The 24,297-nt window shown below is 32.4% G+C and overlaps 3 protein-coding genes and 1 pseudogene across 3 annotated transcripts; 1 reads left to right on the top strand and 3 right to left on the bottom strand.

The window, feature by feature from the left end:
• Window positions 1–11,613: 11,613 nt before the first annotated feature.
• Window positions 11,614–16,192, top strand: LOC9301253 (annotated as a pseudogene).
• Window positions 16,193–17,695: 1,503 nt separating this feature from the next.
• On the bottom strand, window positions 17,696–18,908 carry LOC110228134 (disease resistance protein RPS6-like). Its single transcript, XM_021024391.1, has one exon. It carries the CDS (start codon window positions 18,829–18,831, stop codon window positions 17,857–17,859), a length of 975 nt encoding a protein of 324 aa, XP_020880050.1. The 5' UTR covers window positions 18,832–18,908; the 3' UTR covers window positions 17,696–17,856.
• A 98-nt stretch (window positions 18,909–19,006) lies between these two features.
• LOC110228137 (disease resistance protein RPS6) lies at window positions 19,007–19,597 on the bottom strand. Its single transcript, XM_021024400.1, has one exon. It carries the CDS (start codon window positions 19,489–19,491, stop codon window positions 19,102–19,104), a length of 390 nt encoding a protein of 129 aa, XP_020880059.1. The 5' UTR covers window positions 19,492–19,597; the 3' UTR covers window positions 19,007–19,101.
• Window positions 19,598–21,723: 2,126 nt separating this feature from the next.
• Window positions 21,724–24,297, bottom strand: LOC9299477 (disease resistance protein RPS6). Its single transcript, XM_021024384.1, has 2 exons — window positions 23,364–24,297; window positions 21,724–23,095 (listed from the first exon to the last, which is right to left on the bottom strand). Exons 1-2 carry the CDS (start codon window positions 23,813–23,815, stop codon window positions 21,898–21,900), a joined length of 1,650 nt encoding a protein of 549 aa, XP_020880043.1. The 5' UTR covers window positions 23,816–24,297; the 3' UTR covers window positions 21,724–21,897.

The raw sequence follows: 24,297 nt of genomic DNA on the forward strand, positions 1-24,297 counted from the left end.
TAATTACTTATTTAAATAAATAAATAAATAAATATATCTCTAATCTGTAGTGTAGTTGTTACCGCTCCATTTTCTTGAGAAATAATCTAATATATCATACGATTAAGTTTTTGTTCTATAAATATCATCACCTAAATACTATTTTATCTCGTATAGGAAACTACTTGTGTATATATACTTCTCTCTTTTATTGAATACAACAACACGTTACAACCAATTTCGTGGTAACTCTCGACATGTACACTCCACTCCTCACGCACTTTCGCCAAGTTTCTCCGAATCAACTTCCACGTCATCGGTCTCTAGTAAGATCATGTATCCATCAAATATTTGACTGAATCTGGTTTTTTAGCAAATCACATTGCATTTATGGCTGTAGGTCTTGATAGCACAGAACCTAAACACTTTAAAGATGATGTTCTCATCAAAAAATGGTTTCGGGCCTGGGGAGATTACGGGCTTTGGCCCAGAACCTCCTGGTATTCAAAAATAAAAATAAAAAAATAATAAAAAATAATAAAAAAAAATAAAATGGTGTAAACTATAAAGCTATGCAAAAAGAATTGCTGCACTTGAGGAGAATCACAAGTGGGATATTACTGACTTACCTCTAGAGAAGAAAGCACAAAGCAGCAAATGGGTGTACAAACAAAAATTTAACTCGGACGGAACTCTCGAGCATCATAAAGCTCGTTTTGCGGTAATGGGGAATCATCAAAAAAAAAAAAACAGATTATAAGGAGACTTTTGAACATGTTGCTTAGATGACTATAGTTCATACTCTTCTTGGAGTTGCCACTGCAAAAGATTGGGAGGTTCAACAAATGGATGTCCATAATACTTTATTACATGGTGATTTTGAAGAAGTCTATATGAAGCTTACTCCTAGTTTCAAGTTGTCGGATCCTAGTAAGGTTTGTAGTCTTCGCAAGTTGTTATACGGTCTTAAGCATGCTCATAGGTGTTCTAATAGTTCTCTAAATTTTCTACTACTCTCCACGAATTGGGTTTCACCCAGAGTTATCAAAACTATTAATTATTTGTTTTCTTTGATCCAAGGGGAACACGTCTTACACGTTCTGGGCTATGTAGACGATTTCATTGTCGCATGCAATAATCTTCATGCTATCAAAAAGTTCAAGGTTCAGCTCAACAAGTGTTTGCACATGAAAGGTATGGGCAAACTCAAATATTTTTTTGGGCATTGAAGTCTCTCGTGGTCAGGGCCGGCCCAAAAAATTTGGATGCCTAAAGCCCAAAATTTTTTTGTTGCCCATTTACCAACAAAAATACAAAAAAATGTTAAAATTTCGGTATAATATGACTCGAACTCGCCACCTCCTGCTTATAAATGAGACAATAACCACTAAACTACTAGACTTTTTCTAACAAATTATGCCCCTTAAAATTAAAATATAATCTGATGCCTAAAGCACCTGCTTGATGGGCCATACCCATGGGCCGGCCCTGCTCGTGGTAAAGATGGATTTTGTACCGCCCAACATTAATGTCAAGATTTGACCACCTAATTTGTGCAACATGTACTTTCTTGGACTTATAAATCGATGGGCCTCCAAAACACTAAAGTGATCCAATGGGCTAGATCCGGTATCAACACTCATGCAGGAATTGGCGAGGAGCAATGTCCACATAGATTGATGCGTTTGCTTGCAACCAGACATATGATCTTTTCCCTCGAAAACCTCAGTATAATGTTGTCAGATGCAAATGGTTTAAAAACAAGTTTTTACCTGATGGTTGTCTTGGCAGATGTTATATGTTTTGTTTTTATCGGTTTTAAGTCTTCTATTATTTTATAACTTTTATAGAGTCAAAGTGTGTTTTTAAATTATTTTAGCCCTTTATCGAGTTTCTGCAAGTTTTAGGTTGCTTCGTAGGAAAACAAGCTGTTTTGGGATATAAACACACATTTGGAGATGTAGTTTTGTTTAGAAGTGTCAGACGTTTGGCCTCAGATAGAAGATTTTCCACTGTTAGATCTTTCTATATTATTTACACAAGCTTGATAAAGATGTTAGCTTGATTTTCCAAGTGATTTGAAGGAAATCTAACGGTGCATTCAAGCGTTATACCCGAAGTAGTGAAGACATGTCATTCTAGCGAGCATTTGAAGCAATTGTAGAGTTGGACACCAGAAGCTCCAGATAGATCGATCCATTTGTGAATCGATCAATTCACACCCTCTGATGGACGAGAATCACCTCCAGAAAATGTTGGATCGATCGGTCCACCCACCATATCGAGTCCTGACGCCCAGTTTTGGTTTTCTTTAACCAGTTTTATTTTCTATTTTTCGTAATTGAGTATAAAAACCCCTGAAACCTATTTTTCACATTCACGCTTCTTTTTTTAGAGCTTTTCTTTTGTAAGAAACCTTGGGAGAAGAATTCATCCTCTTTGACAAATTGGAGAAAATTTCTAAACCCTTTTTCTTTATTTATCAAGTCAATCATATTTTCTTCTATATCGTTATTCCTTTTTCTATGAGTAAGTAGTCATCTAATTGGGTTTTAGGGATTTCATAAAAGGGATTGATGGATTGTTAAATTGAATGATTAGTTATTGGGTAATCTATGTTGGTTTCTTCATCTTGAATGCGTTTAATGCTTGAATTAGATTGATCACCTGATTTGAGAACCTAGGTTGTTTTACGCACCAAAAGTGTGTGATAATATGCCTAAATGAATTTGAGATGAGCTACATTCTTCTAGCCAACAAGAGTTGATGTTAGAAAGTGTTGTGAATTTATTGGACTTGTGTTTAATGATTATTTGATTTTATGATTACAAATGAAAGTTTAGTAATTATTGATGTCATGTTTAGGGGCTAATTCTTCGAGAGAGAATTAGTCTATTTTCGTGATCTCGAAGATCTCAACTACTTTTTATGGCTTGAAACTCATACCACGTCCAAGGGTCTTCATTTGTCGGAGCGGAAGTTTATTCGGGACCTGCTCCACACCTACAACATGACTAATGCAAACCCAGTGACCACACCTATGGCTTCCTCACCAAAACTAACTCTCATGTCTGGTACGTCGTTCTCGGACCCCACTGCTTATAGGAAACCTGTGGGAAGCTTGCAATATTTTGCTTTTACCAGACCAGACATAAACTACGAGACAAGATTGTAGTGACAACAGCTCCTCCATCTTAAGGGGGCGTGTCAAAGATACATCTGTATCATGTATTCAATACCATGATATCTTCTTTCCTTGTAATAGTTCTTTCTATATGTGACGTAACCTAGAGTCTCTCTTGTACTCTTTATATATAGTCTTGTAATCCCTATTGTGAATATATGAGAAATATACATTCTCTACAGGACGTTTCATCTACTTCACCGTCACACAAACTGATTTGAGCTACATAGTTCATATTCTCTCCCAGTTTATGAATAATCCTCTAGTCGCTCATTGGGAGACATCACTTTGACTGGTTCGACATCTCAATGATTCTTCTGTGCAAGGCATACTTCTACGATCTGATACCAAACTTACGATTACCGCCTACTGCGACTCTTTCATCCTATGTTTTTACTTAGGTAATTTTCCTATCTCTTAGAAAAAAAAAGACACGGTTTCATGCTCATCGGTAGAAGCCGAGTAGCGTGCAATGGCTTATACGTTTAAAGAACTCAAATGGATAAAGACATTTGGATTTGATCATCAACACTCATTTGAGTTATGTTCTGATAGTCAAGCCGCAATTCACATTGCTGCAACCCGGTCTTTCATTAAAAAATTAAACACATAGGGTCAAATTGTCTTCAAGTACAAGACGATGTATAGGACAAACTGATAACTACAAAACACATTTCTACCAAGGACGATTTTTGACATTGTTTAATTTGTTTCGTTTATCTTTTTAAACGTTTACAACTTCTTTTTACTCGGAAATATTAAATTAAAATTTTGAAAAATACAAAACGTATATGACAAATTAGTGGAAATATCTCTATCTAAAACAAGATCTACAGCTAATAGTAAACAATTGAATTCAGTGAATCTTTTAGATGATACTAAATCATATACAATATTAAATTCGATCAATGTAAGAAAATATAGTTTAATCATCTCTGATTCTAAGCCCGAACATATTATAGGCATTAATTTGTTGTTTAAAAACATAATACAGACAAATATGCATCATCACTTTAGATAGATTAATATGTAAAGAGTTGTTAAAAAAAAAAAAAAAAGATTAATATGTAAAGAGAATTATAGAGCTACACGACGGAGCGATAAAATAATCAATTTTTGTTTTAATTATTGAAGTAGGAGAATGTTTTTCAAGGTCTACTGTTGTAATCGTGGGTGGGTGTCATTTGACAATGTATGTTTTAAGTAATTATTTTTGTTTTTTGGAAAATTTCAAAAATACATTTTTTCCAATATCATTTTTTAAAAATGTTCTTTCGCTAAAATCTTTTAAAAATATATTTTTATAAGTGAGAAATTTACTCAAATACGTGTGTAACGATATTAAAGCATACACAAACTATTTATATATATATATATATATATATATATTTTAAATACTTTAGAAATACCATATATATACTTTATCAAACTGTATAAATACATTGTAAAACCTTTTAAATTAATTATCTTTAGTGGACATGTGGCACATTGTAGAATAATGATGTGACATTCATATAGAGAGATTTGACCTATTTTCATACATGTGATTATATATTATTATATAGGATTTTGTGCAAAAACACCCGCCAAGTCGCCCATTTTTACAATTTTACCCTTCATTTCCGAAAAATATAGATTAATCATACGAAGTCCAAAATAAGACGCAATAGAACCCTTATACATATATTGTAAACGTTTTTCCTGTCACATACATTAGTTTTTTAAACTTCTAAAAGTAAAGTCAAACTCTTCATCGCGAGGGCTTCGATTTGACATATTATTTGTTAAAATTTTACGAACTTGACGGTAGCGAAGAATGGTTACATTGCGTATTATTCTGGACTGCGTAGGATTAATCTGCATTTTCCGGAGATGAATGGTAAAGTTGCAAAAATAGACGAGTTGGAGGAGTTTTTTTACACATTATATACTGTATTGTTTAATTTGTTTCATTTTTTTTTTTCATATGTCACAACTTTATCTTCACTCATAATTTAACAATTTTAAAAGTATATGATAAATCTGTATAAAATTATCAATATAAAGAAAATATAAGATTATTTTTCCAAGCAATTGAAACAAAATTTTTTTTTTTGCAAGATAGTAAATCATATATTAAGTTCACAATGATGTAGAGGAGAAACAAGTTTACTCAACTATGGTTCTATGACTAAAAATATTGCTTCCTCCGTTTTATTATAAATGTCATTTAAGGTTTTCATACATAGTAAAAAGAAGATTCATGTTTATTTCTTGTTAATACACTATATATAGTGTTTATTTTGCTAATCTAATGTATGTGACTGTTAAATATTAAAAAAATACTTATAAAATTTATATTATGTATTATTTTTTACTTTGTGTGATTGATTTGTATTTTTTGGAGATGAAAGGTAAAGTTACGTAAAATGATGATTTGGAATATTTTTTTACACAAGACAATAAATTAAAGTAATAGTAATAAAACTGAAATTCTAATATTAAACGAAAATATTATTGACCTTAAGTTCTTTTAACAACATATGAAACAAAATAAATTATTGGAAACAAACATTGCATAACATCGAACATATTGATAGGAGAAGAGAATTGAAAGCTTACAAACAACAAGTTGGCAATAAAATACTGTTTTTTTTTTTTTTTCCATTTTCTTATAAACAAAGAATATCGTTTTACGTGTCATTTGCTGTACATATTTGAAAATATCAAAGATGAAACCCGTGTTTAAAAAATCGCTAGGTGCTAATCGGGCGGTGAGAATGCGCCTAGCGCCTAGCAAGAAAATCGGGGATTACACGAGGATTAATTGGGGATTAGTTTTAGGGTTATTTAATGTTTTAAAAACATATTAATCCATTATAATTAAGAAATTTATATAATATTGTTTTTAAAATTGTATTAAACACATGAAAACAAGATTTTAATTTCAAATTTATGATTTTTATATAAATTACGAATATAAGTAGGACGTTTTGAATTTTAGATAAATAAAGTAAAAACAAAAAAAAAAAAAAATTGGGCTAGGCGCCGTCTAGGCGGTTTAGACGGACAAAAAATCGTATCTCCGATTTTTCTCACCGATTTGGACAAAATCGCCGCGGTGCTCCTCCGATCAGCGTCTAGGCGGCCGATATTTAGAACAAGGGATGAAACTAGTTGAATAAATTTTGTTTAAGGACAAAAAGAATAAAATCCGTAATTTATTCACAAAAAGAAAGTTGACCGGAATTTCTTTGTTTTTACTACATATATTAGAAACAAACAACACATGTCATCTTCATCGGGAAGCATTAATAGTTAAAGGAAAAGAAAGTTACAACTACATGATGACATGCCTACCAAAAAAAAAAAAAACATGATGACATACAATATTCTTTCTAATCAAATATTAAACAAAAAAGAATCTTTTATAAAAGTCTTCTATGACGATCATGCGGGTGTGTCAACTTGACTGATTATTTATTATTTATATAGTTGGCATTGTTTAATATGTTTCGTTAATTCTTTTAAATATTTTACAACTTTATCTTTACTCACAAATATTAAATTAGAATTTAAAATTTTCAAAAACTTATATGAGTAATATGTTGAAAATTTATCAAATTAACAGAAGATCTACAATTAATAGTTTAACTAGTTGAATTTAGTGAACCTTTTGCAAAATAGTAAATCATTTGTTAAGTTCTTACAATTTAAGGAATAAACTAGATTAATCAGCTCTGGTTCTAAGACCAAAAATATTGTAGATTTTATCATTTGATTTTTAAAAGACATATTAGATATGCTTGACGTAAAAACAACATACTAGATATAAAAATTGTTTATTCAAAAAAAAAGATATAAAAATTGTATTGAAAACAAACACTGTGTGTTTAAAAATCTGAATCCATTACATCTAACAGATTAATAGGTAAAGAGAATTGAAAGGCTACTATGACAAGTTAGCCATAAAATACTATTTTTTTTTATCAATTATTGAAAGGGAAAATTCCCAAAAAAAATCTCAATTATTTTTTATTTGGACGTTTAATACTTAATTGTTTTCGGTTGGAAAAAAATACACATATTAATAAAACTGTGCGATTTAATATCCAAACAATTAAATGTTGTTATTTTCATACTCACGATCTCACAACAAAAATAAAATTCCAATTTTACCTTTACTATCTCAATTAATTATTAACTTTTAAATTACGTGACAATAGTTTTTATTTAAATAAAAATTAATTTTATTAATATTTCATTTCTTTGTTATCCCAATAAAAATTCAAAAAAAATTCAAAATAATTTTCAGTTTATTTTACAAATATTTAATTTTTAAAAATTAAAAATAAAATTAATTAGCAAAAAATTTAGAAAAAGTAAACAAAAAAATTAGGGAGACTCACAAAAATGCCCCTTTTTCAATACCCCTTTTCAAAAATGCCCCCTTTGGATGTCCATTTTTAAAAATACCCCTTTTATGTACAAAATGACTAAATTACCCTTCTTTTAATAAAAGATATCATAAATATATAAGGAAATATAACAAAATTAGGTCCACAAAATACAAAATATTTTTTGGCGGAAAAAGTGATCCCCCAATTTTTCCCGCCAAAACACTTGTAAAAATTTGTAAAACCTTTAAAATACCTTGTAAAATTTTCCCGTAAAATTTTTTCCCGCCAAAAAATTTTTTTTGCGGGAAAAGTGGTTCCGCAAATTTTTTGGCGTTAAATTTTTGGCGGGAAAAATTTACAAGGTATTTTAAAGGGTTTTTACAGGGTATTTATAAGGTTTTACAATGTATTTTAAAAGGTTTTACAACGTATTTATAAAGTATTTATAAGATATTATAAGATTTTACAAGCTATTTTATAAGGTTTTACAAGTTATAAGGTTTTACAAGTTTTTTATAAGGTTTTACAAGTTATAAATACCTTATAAAACCTTATAAGTACCTTGTAAAACCTTTTAAAATACATTGTAAAACCTTACAAAACACTTGTAAATACTCCGTAAAACTTTTAAAATACCTTGTAAATTTTTCCTGCCAAAAATTTTCCCGCCAAAAAAATTTCGCCAAAAAAATTGCAGAATCACTTTTCCCCCAAAAACAAATTTTTGGAGGGAAAATTTTTTGGCAGGAAAAATTTTTACGGGAAAATTTTACAAGGTATTTTAAAGGTTTTTACAAGTGTTTTGGCGGGAAAATTGCGGGATCACTTTTCCCGCCAAAAAATATTTTGTATTTTGTGGACCTAATTTTGTTTCAAATAAGGGTAAAATGGTCATTAAAAATTAAAAGAGGGCAAACTTAAAAATGGACTCTCAAAAGGGGCATTTTTGAAAAGGGGTATTGAAAAAGGGGCATTTTTAACAATTTCTCAAAAAATTAGTCATTTTTATGAATTGATAAATCTTGATAGAGACGATGAGATTCGGATTGAGATTTTGTCGAAAATAGTTTCATTCGTGAAGGATTTATATTCGAATAGAGTGTTTCTCACGACGAAGAAAAAGTTCATATTGATGCTCGTTGATATCATATGCATCACGACGAATCAAATCAAATTAGTTTTATTGGCGATGAAGATTTTGGATAGGATTAAAAGGAGATTGTGAACGGCTATCGAATTTGATGGTTGCAAAAGAGGACGACGGAGATTGTTTACCGGTAATTCTCGTTGATATTAATCGAAAAAATTAGAATCGAAGAGGAAACGACTCTTTGACATTGCAAAGACGGAATAAGATTGTACAAATGACTATTTTTAATATTTTTGATTTTCTGCTAATTTTTATGTTTAATTTTAAAATAAAATAATTATATAAATTTAAAATTTATTTTTAGGCAACATAAAATAAAACATTAAAAAAAGTAATTTTTATTTAAATAAAAAAATAATACCACGTTATTTAAAAGTTAATAATTAATTGAGATGGTAAGTGTAAAATTAGAATATATTTTTTGTTGTGAGTTCGTGAGTATGAAAATAACAACATTTAATTGTTTGGGTATTAAATCGCACAGTTTTATTAGTATGTGTATTTTTCTTCCAACCGAAAACAATTGGGTATTAAACGTCCAAATAAAAAATACATCAGGTTTTTTTTTGGGAATTTTCCCATTATTGAAAGCATAAATAGTTAATGTGGGATCCCCAATAACAAACGATAGTTTGACCTATTCAAAGCAATTTACGCAAATAAGAAAGAAAAAAAAATTACAATTACAAGTTAGGATAACCAAAAAATCTTTTTAACTGTCTACTATCAATCTATCATGGTCATGAGAGGGTGTCATTTGACTGATTATGGTTTTGAATACTCCGTACCGATGTGGTGACGGTGTCTTATACTTTCTTCAAAGATTAGTTTTGTTCGGATCTTTTAGAGGAGTCCAAAAAATACTTTTTCCACTTTTATTGATTATCTCTATAAAATTTTATAATTGCCTTAGAATTGTTTATTTTTGTCGAAAAAAAAACAAAAAAAAAAAAAACCTTAGAATTGTTTGCAATCAATGCATTTCAGATCTAGCTTCAAACGAATTATCGAAACCTACAAGTAACCGCTACGTGATTTCAGGATGGCTAAAAGAAAATAAATCCAGAATCATTGCTGACCTAACTCAAATAAATTTACGTACGTTGTTTTTTTTTTCCTGTCTAATAGACTTTTCTTCTGCATTGCTCTGGCCTTTGAGGATGAAGGTCAGCATGGTAGCAATTTTGGTTGTAGTTCTGATTATTAGCATGGTGTACTAAATACTCTTGAGTGTTCAATTAGAGATGTAATTGGTTTGGTTTTTCGTTATTCTTGAAAGCAATTTAATTCTTGTTCTTGCAGCTTGTATTTGGAGAAAATTGGAAGAAGACATTGAGATGCTCCCCTTCCGGCCGGAGAGCTCAATAGTCTTATTGAAAAAAAGTGTTAAAAACAAGCTGGATGCACCATAAAAACTCAAGATGCATACGAAGGAGGAATCCAATATTGGTTACAAACTCGTGGGATCTAGAATTTCAAATTTTAGTTTAAAACATCAACTCTTATTGGCTAGAAACACATTGCTCAATTAACATTCGTTCAAGCATTCTATCGAACACTTTTGATGCATAGAAAAACATATGTTCTCAAACAGAGTGATCAATCCTATTCTAGCATTAAGAATATGTAAATCAAAGAACTTGTGGATGGAAATTTTTTTCAGATCTGTTGAGGTTTGTTTCTATACGTTTCAAATGGTTTCACATCTTTTACTTATCAAGTCCATTCAAAACACACATAATTTCAAAGATACATATTTTCTAGAAAAATAATCTAGATTAATCTAGAATAGCACTAAAACAAGTTTTGTGTACAATTATAGCATACGTTCCACAAACTTTCAGAAATAGCATTAGTTGACATACTATTATCTTTTTGTTCTCAAAATACTATCACTATTAGATATTAACCCGCGGTACACTGCGGACCTGTATTTTTGTTAAATAGAAATTTAAATTTTTATTTTAAGGCTTTTCTTTGACATATACGCTATTTTTTATGTAAATATATATATATATATATATATATATATACATATCTATATATTGTAGGATTAGTATATTTTCAGTTTATTTTTAAAAATATAGAGATAGAAAAAATTAAATAGTTCATTACGCACTGATGTATAGGGTATTAAAATATGAATATATTTTCTTGTTTGCATAATATGAGTTTAGATTTAGTTTGTAAATTTTTATTCAGCAAAGAAATATTAAAAATTCTAGTATCTATATATATATTCTTTTGTGCAAATAAAATTAAAGTGTTGAATGTGTGTAATTATGTATCCATTATAAATAAAATCGATATTGTATATGAATGTTGTTATGTAACAAAAAAACAAAATGTGTATTTAGAATTATTTACTCACTACACATTGCAAGTTAAGACTATATTAGACGAATGAAATTGTGGTTTTTTTTTTAATATATCTATATATACTATATCGTTTACAATAAGGATGATTTACGATTCAATGTTAAAAATATAGTTTTGAAAACATACATTTCTCCTAGTAAGAGTGTATGGTGGGTGTAAATTTGTAGATGTTTTATTTGTCGATCTAAAATAATATTCTTCAAATTTTATACTTATATGTGTGTGAACAATAATATTTTGTTTCCTATATAAACGCTGAATTAATCAAATTTAAAAACTTTTTTGGTATTTAGATTGTGTTTGGACAAAGGAAATAAAAGTGGTCACTGTATTTTATATTTTTAATGAAATTTTGTGGTATGTTTATTTTATATATTTTCCTTTTTTTTTTTTTTTTTTCATCATATATTTTCCTTTTTTGGGTGTAATATGTGTGCGCATTAATATAAAAAAGGACTCCGGACAATAACTTCAGAGTAGGCGTAGAAAGTGAAACCAGAAACCCTCACAGGTTACGCTAATTGGTATTGGGCCGGTGGAGGATGGGAGCATAAACAAACGTAGTTGCAGAGAAAATTGAGGACTTGCTCGAGGTCTGTCTTCTAGAATTCAAAATAGAGATTAAGAATACAAAGCTTTAAGAAAAGTAGAGATTAAGAACACAAAGCTTTAAGAATTAATTACTCTCTTATTAATATGCTTTAGAAAAATAACTCAAAAACTAAAGCTCACAAACTCTCTTCTCTCAAACTCTCTTTTCTCAAACTCTTAAACACATAAAACTCTCTTAATCTCTTAAGCTATATCACAACTCGTTATATGCTTATATAGCCACAACCTCTAAACCTAATCATAACTCAATTAGGATTACATAATATTCTCTAGATAACTCCTAAAGAATTAGTCTTTATCTCTTCAATAAACCGACATCTTGCGGTTTAAGTAACCTCCGGTTTAAGCCTCTTTCAAGCTTAAACCAACAATCTCCCCCTTAAGCGTGAAGTTTATCACCATCATTGTTTCTAAGCAACGCAGCAACTTCACGCTTAGCAATCAAATTACCTTCAGTATTGGAGAGATTAGACAGCTTGAACATAAGAACAAATTCGGGGAATATATGAGTGTTCATATTGACGTTCCAGACAATGTAATTCTTTGGACTCTCGATATCATCGACTCCATTGTCATATTCTTCTCCACCATAAAAGAATTGAGCTTTATCACCACGAAGGAGCTCCATATTCCCCATTATTACACGACATAAAACCATGTAACGAACTCCGTTTTTGTCACCATCACAATCTATGTAACGTGCTCTGTTTTTGTCAACATCACAATATCTAGCACTGAAGTAAGGGCAGTTTGCAGCAGTTAAATAAATCCCAACACCATAGATGGACTTTCTAATAAATGCTCCACCATTGGCTTCACCTTGTTGTCCCTTCTCTTCATTCTCCATCAAAATCTCCTCTTCTCTCACAATCAAACTATAAATCGCTCCCATCCTTGAATTCGAATTCAACCAGTCCAGGTTTCCCATTCCCAGGCCACAACGCAGTTACGTTGTTCCCTCTAAACTCAAGTCTCCAGCCATAATTGCAGAAAAGCTCATCTTGGAGCCCCTGATCACTAAACTCCGCCATTGTCATTAGCAAGAAAACACCAACAACTCTCCTGGAAACAACGATTTCTTCACCTGTCTTGATATGTTTCACAACAACACCATTCTCAGGAACCAAACCATTAATCTTCTTTCTTTTCTTCTCCTCCTTTTCTTTCTCCTCATCTACTTCCTCTGCTTGGAACCTTTCGTTCTTCTCCTCTAACTCCTTCACCTCCAAAGCACCAAGCTTTGTCTCCAATTCCTTCATTCTCTTCTCATTCTCCTCCTTAACAGTCCTTAAACCAGCGACCTCTTTCTCCAATTCCTCAATTCCATGACCTTTCTGTGAAAACTCAGAACGGAGCTTCTTTGCCTCCGCCGTAGCCTTGATCAGTTCATGCTGCAACCGTGCAACTTCAGTCTCTAACTCCGAAGCTCTCAAAGCTATGGTTTCAAGAACCTTCCTCTCCTCATCGGACTTGTCAGTCTCTCGCTTCATCTCACCCATCTTACGTCTGGCCTTGGATTGGGCTCCTCTCAGCTCCTCGATTTTACGACTGATTTCATCGTTATCTTTGGCCAGTTCCTGATTCAGTTCCGTGGACTTGGGAAGATCGTCGCCGTCGTCATCATCTGGTATCGCTTTCAGCCGCCCCATCATGACTGATCTCATGATAACCTTGTAGAGCCTATTTTTGTACCTTTTTGCTTTAACCAAGAGCTTTCCGTTTCGGTCATACAGAGTCAAGTAATCTTCTCTCATCCTCACATCGCAGCCCGACTCAGTAGCTTGACCGAGACTCACAATATTGCTTCTCAAGTTCGGTATGTAATATACATCGTGTAAAGCTCTTCTCTCACCATTTTTTGCTACAAACACAATCGAACCTTTTCCTTTGACGTCAATCAGAGAATCATCACCAAACCTCACCTTTCCTGTGACTGACTCATCAAGCTTAGAGAAATAAGCTAAGATTCCCGTCATATGGTTGCTAGCTCCATTATCCAAATACCACACATTCTCAATATCAGAACTTGTTTCAAATTTATTTGGAACTACATTCCTTTCATTCAAGTATACAACTTCGTGTACCATTAGTGCGTCGGCCTCTTGTGTGTCGTCGTTCTTGTTCTCTTGCGTTTCTTGGAGTTTAAGCAACCTGTCAGGGCAGTCCGATGCGTAATGTCCCAATTTGTCACACCTATAGCAAGTTATCTTGCTCGCGTCTTTGTATCCTCCATTATTCTGTTGGTAATCATTACCTTGCGAGTAACCAGAGCGACCTCTACCTCTTCCTCTTCTGCCACCTCTACCTCTATTTGCATACCAATTGTTTTGAAACGTTTGTGTTTCTGAATTAGCATACATGAGCTTCCCTTGATCTTCTTGTTTGTCTTCTTCATCACAAATTCTCTCCTCATAAGTTTTTAATCTACCAACAATATCCTCAAAGCTAGTTGTGTTTAGGTAGAGAACTTGTTCAAGTGCAGCAATTATGTGTATGTATCTCTTTCGTGGTAAACCGTTGAGGAACTTCTTTACAAGCTTTGGATTTTCGATATCACATCCAAGAGCTGCTGACTTTGTAGACAATTCAGAGAGCCTTCCCGCAAAGTCATCAATTTTCTCTGTTTCTCTCATCTTCATCCTCTCAAATTCTCCCATCAACATTTGTAATCTTGCGTCTTTCACCCTATCAGCTCCTAGATGTCTCGCCTTAATCGCATCCCATATCTTCTTGGTAGTATCTAGTTTCCCGACTTGTAGCGTTAAAGCTTCGGGAATAGATTGAAGAAGAAGGGTGCTTGCCATGTTGTTCTTGTCGACATTCGCTGATCCGGGTTCAATAGCATCCCAGACTTTCTGAACCTTGAGCGCCATCGTCATACGTATGGTCCAGAACGTATAGTTGGTAGAGCTTAGCATCGGACATTGGATGGACGAGGAGCCACCTCCTTCTTTGTTGTTAGCTACCGGAATTAACTCTCCCATGTTTCCTCACGGGTCACCTTCTCGTGATCGTGCTCTGATACCAAATCTAGAATTCAAAATAGAGATTAAGAATACAAAGCTTTAAGAAAAGTAGAGATTAAGAACACAAAGCTTTAAGAATTACTCTCTTATTAATATGCTTTATAAAAATAACTCAAAAACTAAAGCTCACAAACTCTCTTCTCTCAAACTCTCTTTTCTCAAACTCTTAAACACATAAAACTCTCTTAATCTCTTAAGCTATATCACAACTCGATATATGCTTATATAGCCACAACCTCTAAACCTAATCATAACTCAATTAGGATTACATAATATTCTCTAGATAACTCCTAAAGAATTAGTCTTTATCTCTTCAATAAACCGACATCTTGCGGTTTAAGTAACCTCCGGTTTAAGCCTCTTTCAAGCTTAAACCAACATGTCTCCTTCTCTTTGATCCCTAAAATCCATTTTTTTTACATATTCTCCTCCATTCGATGCATGTCCCCCACTTTTTGGTGTTCACTTGTATCAGTTTTAATTGGGTGAGTTAAATTTTTGTTTTTTGAATGATAGGCTGCTAGATACAGTGATATTGATGATCTCAGAACATTGGCCTCTTATGGTGGCTCTCTTGACTCTCGTGATTCACAAGGCCGAACAAGTTCTTCTACATTCTCCTTTTGTTCTAAAGTTCCAATTTTTCCAGTCAATAGATAAGATTCTTAAACTCTTGCTCAGATACTTCCAATATGTAGTGAGTGAATTACTCATTCAGATATAGGAAAATTTGGAATAAATGATGCGTAAAAATTCTACCTTTGGCTCATTTCATCTGGTGAAATATTGGTTACTGTTTTCGTGTTTAGTAATATATGTTGGTGTTCTTACTCTTATCCTTGTATATTCGGATACTCAGATTAAGGAGTTTGAAATGTATGGTTAACTCTGTGAACATTGTTTCTTTCTATCTTTTGCTTGTCTTCACAAGCTGCATATGGCTGCGGCGAATGGACATATGACTATAGTGGAGTATCTTATCAGTGAAGGGTGGTAAAAAACAACAACTCTTGCTAATTTTTATGCCTTGACGATGTAATTTCCGGTCTTCTATCGATTGAATATGAATAAAGAGAGATTATTGTGGCTTTGTTTTGGTGAGAAGGGTATTAATGCTCTTAACGATGAGAACAATGCTCCTCTACATTGGGCATGCTTGAATGGCCATGTCGAGGTAACTATCACTGTTGTCCTTGCTTCAAGATGTTTTGTTTCTCCGGTTTATCTAAGTGGAAAGCTACTTACAGGTGGTGAAGAGATTGATCTTGGCTGGAGCCATCAAAGTCTTTTGAATCGATTTGTCTCTTGAATCTTTCTTCCCAGTCTATTAGAGGAACTAAGCTTAACTATTAGAAGCTTGAAAATTTATAGGTGTGAGCGGACTCCAATGGATGAAACTATTGGTGCAGAGAAGATAGAGACTATAGATGCTATTAACACAACTGTTGCACAAATAGAACTTGAAAATATTAGGGTGACATGACTTTTCCAGACATCTCCCCCTCGGCATCGTAAATGTTCTCTCTCTCTCTGATTTACAAGTGAGCTTTTGTATTGTGAGATTGTTATATAGAAAAAGGTGTGTTTGCTGTTTTTTTCAAAACGTTGCTTTTGTGTGTCTGATGATGTTCTGAGACGTCAAGCTTTAATGCTTTATAGTATTTATAGGCTCATAAATTAGGTCACAAATCTCTTGAACGTCAAGCATAATATATTCGATACCGTAACTAATATGGAATCAAATCTATGAAATCGTTTTGTATTTAGGAATACGCTACCATTTTGATTTTGAAGAGTCATAAATCTCGGAAAAGGTATGTGGAAGTAATTAGTTGGGATCACAGCTTATAGAAGAGATTTTAGAAAGTTTGAGCCATAATTATGTTTTAAGAATATTTGATTGCAGAATATAGAGAGAATATAGATGAGATATGGTATGTGAAAGTAATTAGTTTAGATGGTATAAATATTCGAAAATCATCTCGAGATTGTTTCGGAATAGAGCAGATTAATATGAGAATAAGTTAAGAAAACAGAGTTAAATGGGTAATTAAAGTGATAAGGTCGGTTTTATCCAGGATCCGGATACGTTTAAACCGGGTCAAAACCCGACTCAAACGAATTAAAAACCAAAAATGTATATGTAGATTTTATTTTCCCAATATACCAAATTTTATTTATGTAAAACTATTATTCAACGAAAATAAATTGGAAATAAAATCTTATAATTGAGTTCCTATTTCTAATTTAGAGTATATATTTCAACCATTTAAAAGAGATTTTGATTCGTTTTAATATGGTATTTTTGGAACAAAAACATAAAAATGTGGTATTTAAGAGAATTCTCCTTTAATTTTAGGCGATTTTGACATTGTTTTAAATCGCTCATAGAGTTAAAAATATTTTTATATTAAATTTGTTTTATTTTTGTCACTTTAGAGATGATGTGCTAAATTTGGAGACAAAACTTATTTTTGTGCTATTTGTGAGAAAGTATGAAAAATTTATGAAGTATGAAAAAGTCTTTTTCAAAGATTTTATATAAATTTTTTTTATGAAAGTGGGATAGTTACCTTTCAGAAAATTCTAATATCTAATAACAGTGGACATGCTTTTTTTTTAAGTTAGGAGAAAAGATAAAACTTATTATATTAATTAATATATTAATTAAATCAAAATGAAAGTTTGAAACTCATGTAATTACTCTCTTTTGTTTAATCCAAGAAAAACAAAATATATACTCCCTCCGTTTTAAATTAGTTGTCGTTTTAGAAGTTAAATTTTGTTTTAAATTAGTTGTCGTTTTTAGTTTTCAATGCAGATGTTTGACATATTTTCCAATTTTACTCTTATTCTTTAAGTTTATTTTATTAACAATATCAAATAAAACAATACATTAATTAGGGGTAAAACAAAAAAAATTGAAGGTTTTCTTAATACGCGTCAAAAAACTTTAAACGACAACTAATTTAAAACGGAAAGAGTATAAGAAATCTCATTCAATTAGAAATTCAATTAGATATAAAGTTCAAAGTAGGTTAAAGTTAAAAAACTGGTACACCAAAACAAAAGAGTTGGCTGCCGAGCCGTATGAGGTAGGAAACTCTCAAGTACGGTTCTCACGGAGGGAAGTATATTATCGACCTATCAAGTGCACTCGTCTTCATCAAGTGCAGTCTCATAGCCTTGATTCTGAATAGCCGAGAATGGAGTAGAGTCATCTGAAAGTCGCACACCGCATCTTTTAAGTTTGAGTCTCTCATTAGGGAGAAGAAATTTTATCTGAACTTGATCGCAGTCTAGGTTTAGAGGGAAACGACAATCAAAAATTATTTGATGATTATATTTCTGATGGACGGATAGATCTTTTCGTTCAGCAGGCTCAAAGTAGTTCCCGTGCTTGTCTATAAAATGACAATGTACCTCAATGTCCATAAAGCAAAGCTTCTTGACGACGGCTTCAGATCCCACGACAAGATCAGAAACCACGACGCAAGCCTTGAAGTCCAAGAATGGTTGTTGAGAGAGAGAAGAATGATGTAGAGGGATGGTAAGGGAGTTTCCCGTAGATCGGTGAGTAAAATATGGAGGCACTTCACCTGGTAAGATCATATAGTTGGAAGCTGATTGGTGAATAAAGATTTCTTGATTTATGTAGAAGCAATTGGTGAAACTGATCACTGACAACTTGGTGTCTTCTGCTTTCTCAGACCATTTTACTTCACCCAATTTCTTGCAATCTGAGAAGAAAACCTCGTCAAGATCCTTGAGTTCGAAAAGTCCTGGTGAGATCCATTTTAGCTCTTTGCATCCCATCATTTCCAGGGCTTCAAGGCTAGAGAAGTTATTGATATGCGAAGGGACTTCTTCGATCGCTGTCTGGTTTAAAAAGAGAAACGTGATGTTGTTTGAGATATCTGGGAAACCTCTCAACTGCGAGCATCCATTGAGATTGAGGCGATACAGAGATTTCAGGTTGATGCCTATTGGAAGAGTCTCTAGACTTGAGCATCCTATCATATCCAAGGACGTTAGTTTATTAAGATTCTGAATAGTGGAAAGAGTTAGCTCCACCAAACTCGAGCAATTATTGAGGTTAAGTGTCTCAAGACTTGTTGCCATTGAAAGATTGGGGAGTTCTTTCAGGTTTTCAGATCCCAACAACTTTATTGTTTTCAGATTTGTAAGAGGCTGAATTAAAAAAAAAAAAATGACAGTTTAGAAAATGCCGTAGACATCACGTATATCATTTTAATTTCCTTATTAACAAGCAACTAATTAAGGTAGGTTTAAGGTATATTTAGAAAAGCTTTTAGTCTTTGAAAGATATAACGTTTAATATATATTTGATATATTTAAAAAATTAGTAATTGAAAAGTTTTAGCAAATAATTCATACCTGAACTCCTTCCCACAACCTCTCACTCATTGTATGCTCCAGGCTAAGTTCAACTAGATTCTCTAGACGCAGTTGAGAAGGGAATATTTCGAAGGCAGTCTTGTTTATAATAAGCTCTGAGATTTTGTTAGAGATATCAGGGAAAATCTTCAACCGTGAGCATCCAGCAAGATTGAGGTGGATAAGAGATTCCAGTTTGCCAGTTGGAAGAGCCTCCAGATTTGTGCATCCAGCCATGTTCAAATCCGTCAGTTTATTGAGATTCAGAATAGAGGAAGGAAGCTCCACCAAGCTTGAACAACCGTTAAGATTCAGCGTCTCAAGATTGGTCGCCTTTGAAAGATCTGGGATTTCTTTCAGGTTTAGCGATCCCGACAAATCCATATCCTTGAGGAATTTAAGTGACTGAACCAAAATAAACAGAAAAATTATACTTAGAAACGTACTAATCTATACTAGTATTTTTGCAACACGTTGGTGACGGGTGGGTAAAAATGCTTCCGGATATATCGGATACCCGATCCGTTTTTAAAATTCCTTCACAAAAAAATTGTTAGGTCGGGTTATATTTAACCCAACTCATACACCGGATATTCCATATTTAATAATTTAGATATTTAGAAGATTTGATTAAGATTTATAATTATGATTCTCCTATCATCTTTGTTTGATTTGTTTTTAACTGGTTTGAACCATCATATAAGTAAAAAAAAAAATCAATTTTTTTTTGCATATACTGTGATTCGAAATTTTAAAAACGGACATATATTATCCAATTGACGAAAATGTGTGTTCAACGTTCTACATCGATTAAAATATTTAGACAATGATTAAGAATCATATCATAAATAAGAACATTAATAAAATAAATGAGTTTTTTGGCCGGACGGGTTTGGCGGGACGGGTTTTTGAATCAACAATAATAAAAAAATTAAAATATCATTAATCCGCCGCTTCAATACGGATTAAATTCTTTTTTTTTTAATACCACAAATATTAAACATATTAAATCAGTCTCATTTAGAAAAGATTGTATAAAATCAAAAATTGTCCCTTGGTATAATGTTACTTAATAACAATATTTATAAAATTTTAAAATATCATTAACATGCCGCTTTAATACATATTAAATCTTATTATAAAATATCATTAATCCGTATTTAAAGCGGCATGTTAATGATATTTTAAATTTTATAAATAACAATTGTAAACTATAATATAAATAAATATGTTATTAGAAAATACAATTTACAAAATATTTTTATACTAACTTTAAAATTAAATCTACACCGCGGGTTAAAATCTAGAGAAATTGTTAAAAATGCCCTTTTTTCAATACCCCTTTTCAAAAATGCCCCCTTTGAGAGTCTATTTTTAAGTTTGCCCTCTTTTAAGTTTTAATGACCATTTTACCCTTATTTGAAATAAAATTAGGTCCACAAAATACAAAATATTTTTTGGCAGGAAAAGTGATCCCGCAATTTTCTCGCCAAAACACTTGTAAAAAACCTTTAAAATACCTTGTAAAATTTTCCCGTAAAAAATTTTCCCGCCAAAAATTTTTTTTTGCGGGAAAAGTGATTCCGCAAATTTTTTGGCGAAATTTTTTTGGCGGGAAAATTTTTGGCGGGAAAAATTTACAAGGTATTTTAAAGGTTTTACGAAGTATTTACAAGTGTTTTGTAAGGTTTTACAATGTATTTTAAAAGGTTTTACAAGGTACTTATAAAGTTTTATAAGGAATTTATAACTTGTAAAAAACTTGTAAAACCTTATAAAAAACTTGTAAAATCTTATAACTTGTAAAAGCTTATAAAATAGCTTGTAAATCTTATAATATCTTATAAATACCTTATAAATACGTTGTAAAACCTTTTAAAATACATTGTAAAACCTTATAAATACCCTGTAAAAAACCTTTAAAATACCTTGTAAATTTTTCCCGCCAAAAATTTAACGCCAAAAAAATTACGGAATCATTTTTCCCGCAAAAAATTTTTTTTTGCGAGAAAATTTTTTGGCGGGAAAAAATTTTACGGGCAAATTTTACAAGGTATTTTAAAGGTTTTTTAAAAAAAAATTGGCGGGAAAAATTGAGGGATCACTTTTCCCGCCAAAAAATATTTTATATTTTGTGGACCTAATTTTGTTATATTTCCTTATATATTTGTGATATCTTTTATTAAAAGAATGGTAATTTAGTCATTTTGTACATAAAAAAAGGTATTTTTAAAAATGGACAGCCAAAAAGGGCATTTTTGAAAAGGAGTATTAAAAAGGGGCATTTTTGTGAGTCTCCCTAAAATCTAGTCAATTAGTAAAAGGATTTCCATCTAAGAGAAATGAAAAAAAAAAAAAAAAAAAAAACCATTATCGAGTATTAATTTATAGAGGTTTAACTGTACTGTCAATCCTCTAATCAATTTAACTAAGCACACTATGCTTAACGATTTCACTACTTACCTTATCTCCTTCCCATAGTTTCTCAAGTATCTTGCTATTGGGCATCCTGAGTTCAACCAGCTTATCAGGACGAAATTCAGCAGGCAATTGTTTCATCGGATATCCCGGCCAATTTAGTAACTTGAGTTTAGGAGGAAAAGCATCAATTTTTTTGGGTAAATTCCATTCAACTTCCTTTTCCCGCTCCCATGAATTTATATGGAACCTTAGAAAACGGAGATTGTGCATATTTTTGAACGCTTTCTTGTGTATCTCCAACTCATCAATCTCATTTAAATCCAATGATATACCTATAACTTTATTAGTACCCTGAAAATATACGAATCATTATATTAACAAGAACCTTTTAAATTTTATACAGAAAATTACGGGAGGAGAAAACCAAAATCTTACATTGGTACCTCCAAGTACATTGCAGACATCATCTGAATCAAATAGGAATTCTCGTTCTCCAGGCTCTTCGGACTGTGCACGGACAAGTTGCTTTCCCATTTCTTGTACCAAACAGTGCATATCTACGGTACACGTATTGTTCCACGATGATTTGCTACTTATGAGGGACTTCTCAACTAGGTGTCTAACACCTGTTTCAACATCCAACTCTGGGAGCATCAATTTGATGTTATCGATTTCCGCCCCATTGAAAAAACAAGCGATGTGACGAAATATCGCTCTATGTTTTTGGATATCTATCTTATCGTAGCTGACTTTAAGTGTTTTTCCAATATCCCCATTCTGATTTTTTTGAAGACTCAGCAATTCACCCTTCCATTCCTCTACCTTCCGATTTTTCATAACTTTACCTAGAATCTTAAGACCTAAAGGAAGACCACCAGCACGTGCTGCAACTTCCGTAGCGAGCTCCACAAAACCATCATCCGGAGATTTCTGCCCAAAAGCTGAGTGACAGAACATCTCAAGAGCTTGCTTTTCAGATGGGAAACCAACCTCATATATATGATTTATCCCATGGGCTTCTAGAAGACGCTTATCTTTTGTAATCACAATGATTCTGCTCCCACATCCAAACCATTCATCTTTACCTACCAAGGTATCTAACACCATTTGATCATCCAAATCATCAAGAACGATAAGAACTTTCTGGTGCTTTAGCCTCTCTTCTATTACACCTAAATGTTCTACCTCTATGTCCTTTTGGTCTAATATTTTAGAAAGGAAACTTTTTTGCAAGCACAACTTCATGTTATAGTCATCTGGATTGCCTTTTCTATAATTTTTAGTACTCTTAGATACGAAATGTATGTCTAAGAAAACACAAACATCGAAAACATGAGAATGTTGACTATATAAAGCTCTTGCAATGGTTGTTTTGCCAATTCCTGAGGGACCCCATATCCCAACCCTTCTCACTTCCTTAGATTCAAATTTCAAGTCCAAAATTAAACTTATCTTTGCTATATGATCTTCAATCCCAACAGTATCCTCAAAATCCTTTGATGGAGTTAGAATCACTGTACCCAAAAGATCATTGACGATATATTCAATCTGCTTTGCTTCATTATCCCTAACAAAAGGAGAAATATGTTCAAACTCGTGAAATCTTTTTTTGCTGCTAAAACTGTAAGTCTGTAATATATAGTGTTTTAATTACCACGAAAATTCATAAAATTCACGTTTTTTTCACCGAAAAAATTTCTTTATAACGTTTTTATTTCAAAATTTAAAGTAGTGAAAGTAATTGAATTTTATCTTCTAAAAATTAGATAATAAAAAACGAACATCTAGATTAAACATCCACATGGAACAAGCGAAGAGTATCGTTAAAGTCGTACCAATTTTGAAGATGTGTTCCGACCATATTTGCTACTTCGGTCAACGCTTTCTTCCACTGATTTTTCACTTCCTCTGAATGTCTCCTGCAAGTCTTTTCAAAGATACTTCCAAAGTCACCGATTTGATGCCTCACATGGGAAGGATCCACACCGTGGAAAATGGGAATCACAAGTTGGCCAATTTCTTTCTTGCATTTCACAATCTCCAGCAGCTCGTTTAGACACCAGCCAGAAGAGGCGTAGTTTTTAGAGAATAAAACCACCGCGATCTTCGAACCCCTAATGGCCTGTGTAAGCACGGGATCGAGCGATTCACCTTTCTCGATCTCCATGTCATTGAAAGTTCTGATCAATTTACGATCGAGCTCCTTTCGAAAGTGGGCGAGGAAGTTATGGCGGAGATCGTCCCCTCTGAAGCTAATGAAGACATCATATTGCCAAATGCGAGACATGAAGAAAAAAAGAAAAGAGAAAATCGAAAGAAAGCAATGAAGAAACTGAGAAGAAAACAACGATCATGCAGAATCTAAAAAGGCACTCGCCGTCGGTGTGATAAAAGAGAACAGAGGAGTAAAAAAGTGTTTTTTTTTTTTTTTTCCTTTTAAAAGAAAGCAACTGAAGAAACGGAGAAGAAGAAAACAACGATCTAATGCAGGATCTGAAAAGAAACTCGCGCTGTGATAACAGAAGAGTGAAAGTGTTTTTTTGTTCTTCGATAACTAAAGAGTGAAAAAAGCTTTTTTGTTTTTGATAATTAAAGAGTGGAATGTTTAGGAGTATTTTTCTTTTGATTTTTTTTGCGAAAAGGGATTAACTAGCAAACAAGAACTGAAAGTCGACAGAAGTTCTCTCCTCTTCCTTTAGAAAAGAATGTACTTAATCCGATGAATCTTATCTAAGATATGCAAGGAAACAGACACGACCCATAATCAGA

Source organism: Arabidopsis lyrata, assembly GCF_000004255.2.
Source record: "Arabidopsis lyrata subsp. lyrata unplaced genomic scaffold ARALYscaffold_8, whole genome shotgun sequence".
Lineage (NCBI taxonomy): Eukaryota > Viridiplantae > Streptophyta > Magnoliopsida > Brassicales > Brassicaceae > Arabidopsis > Arabidopsis lyrata.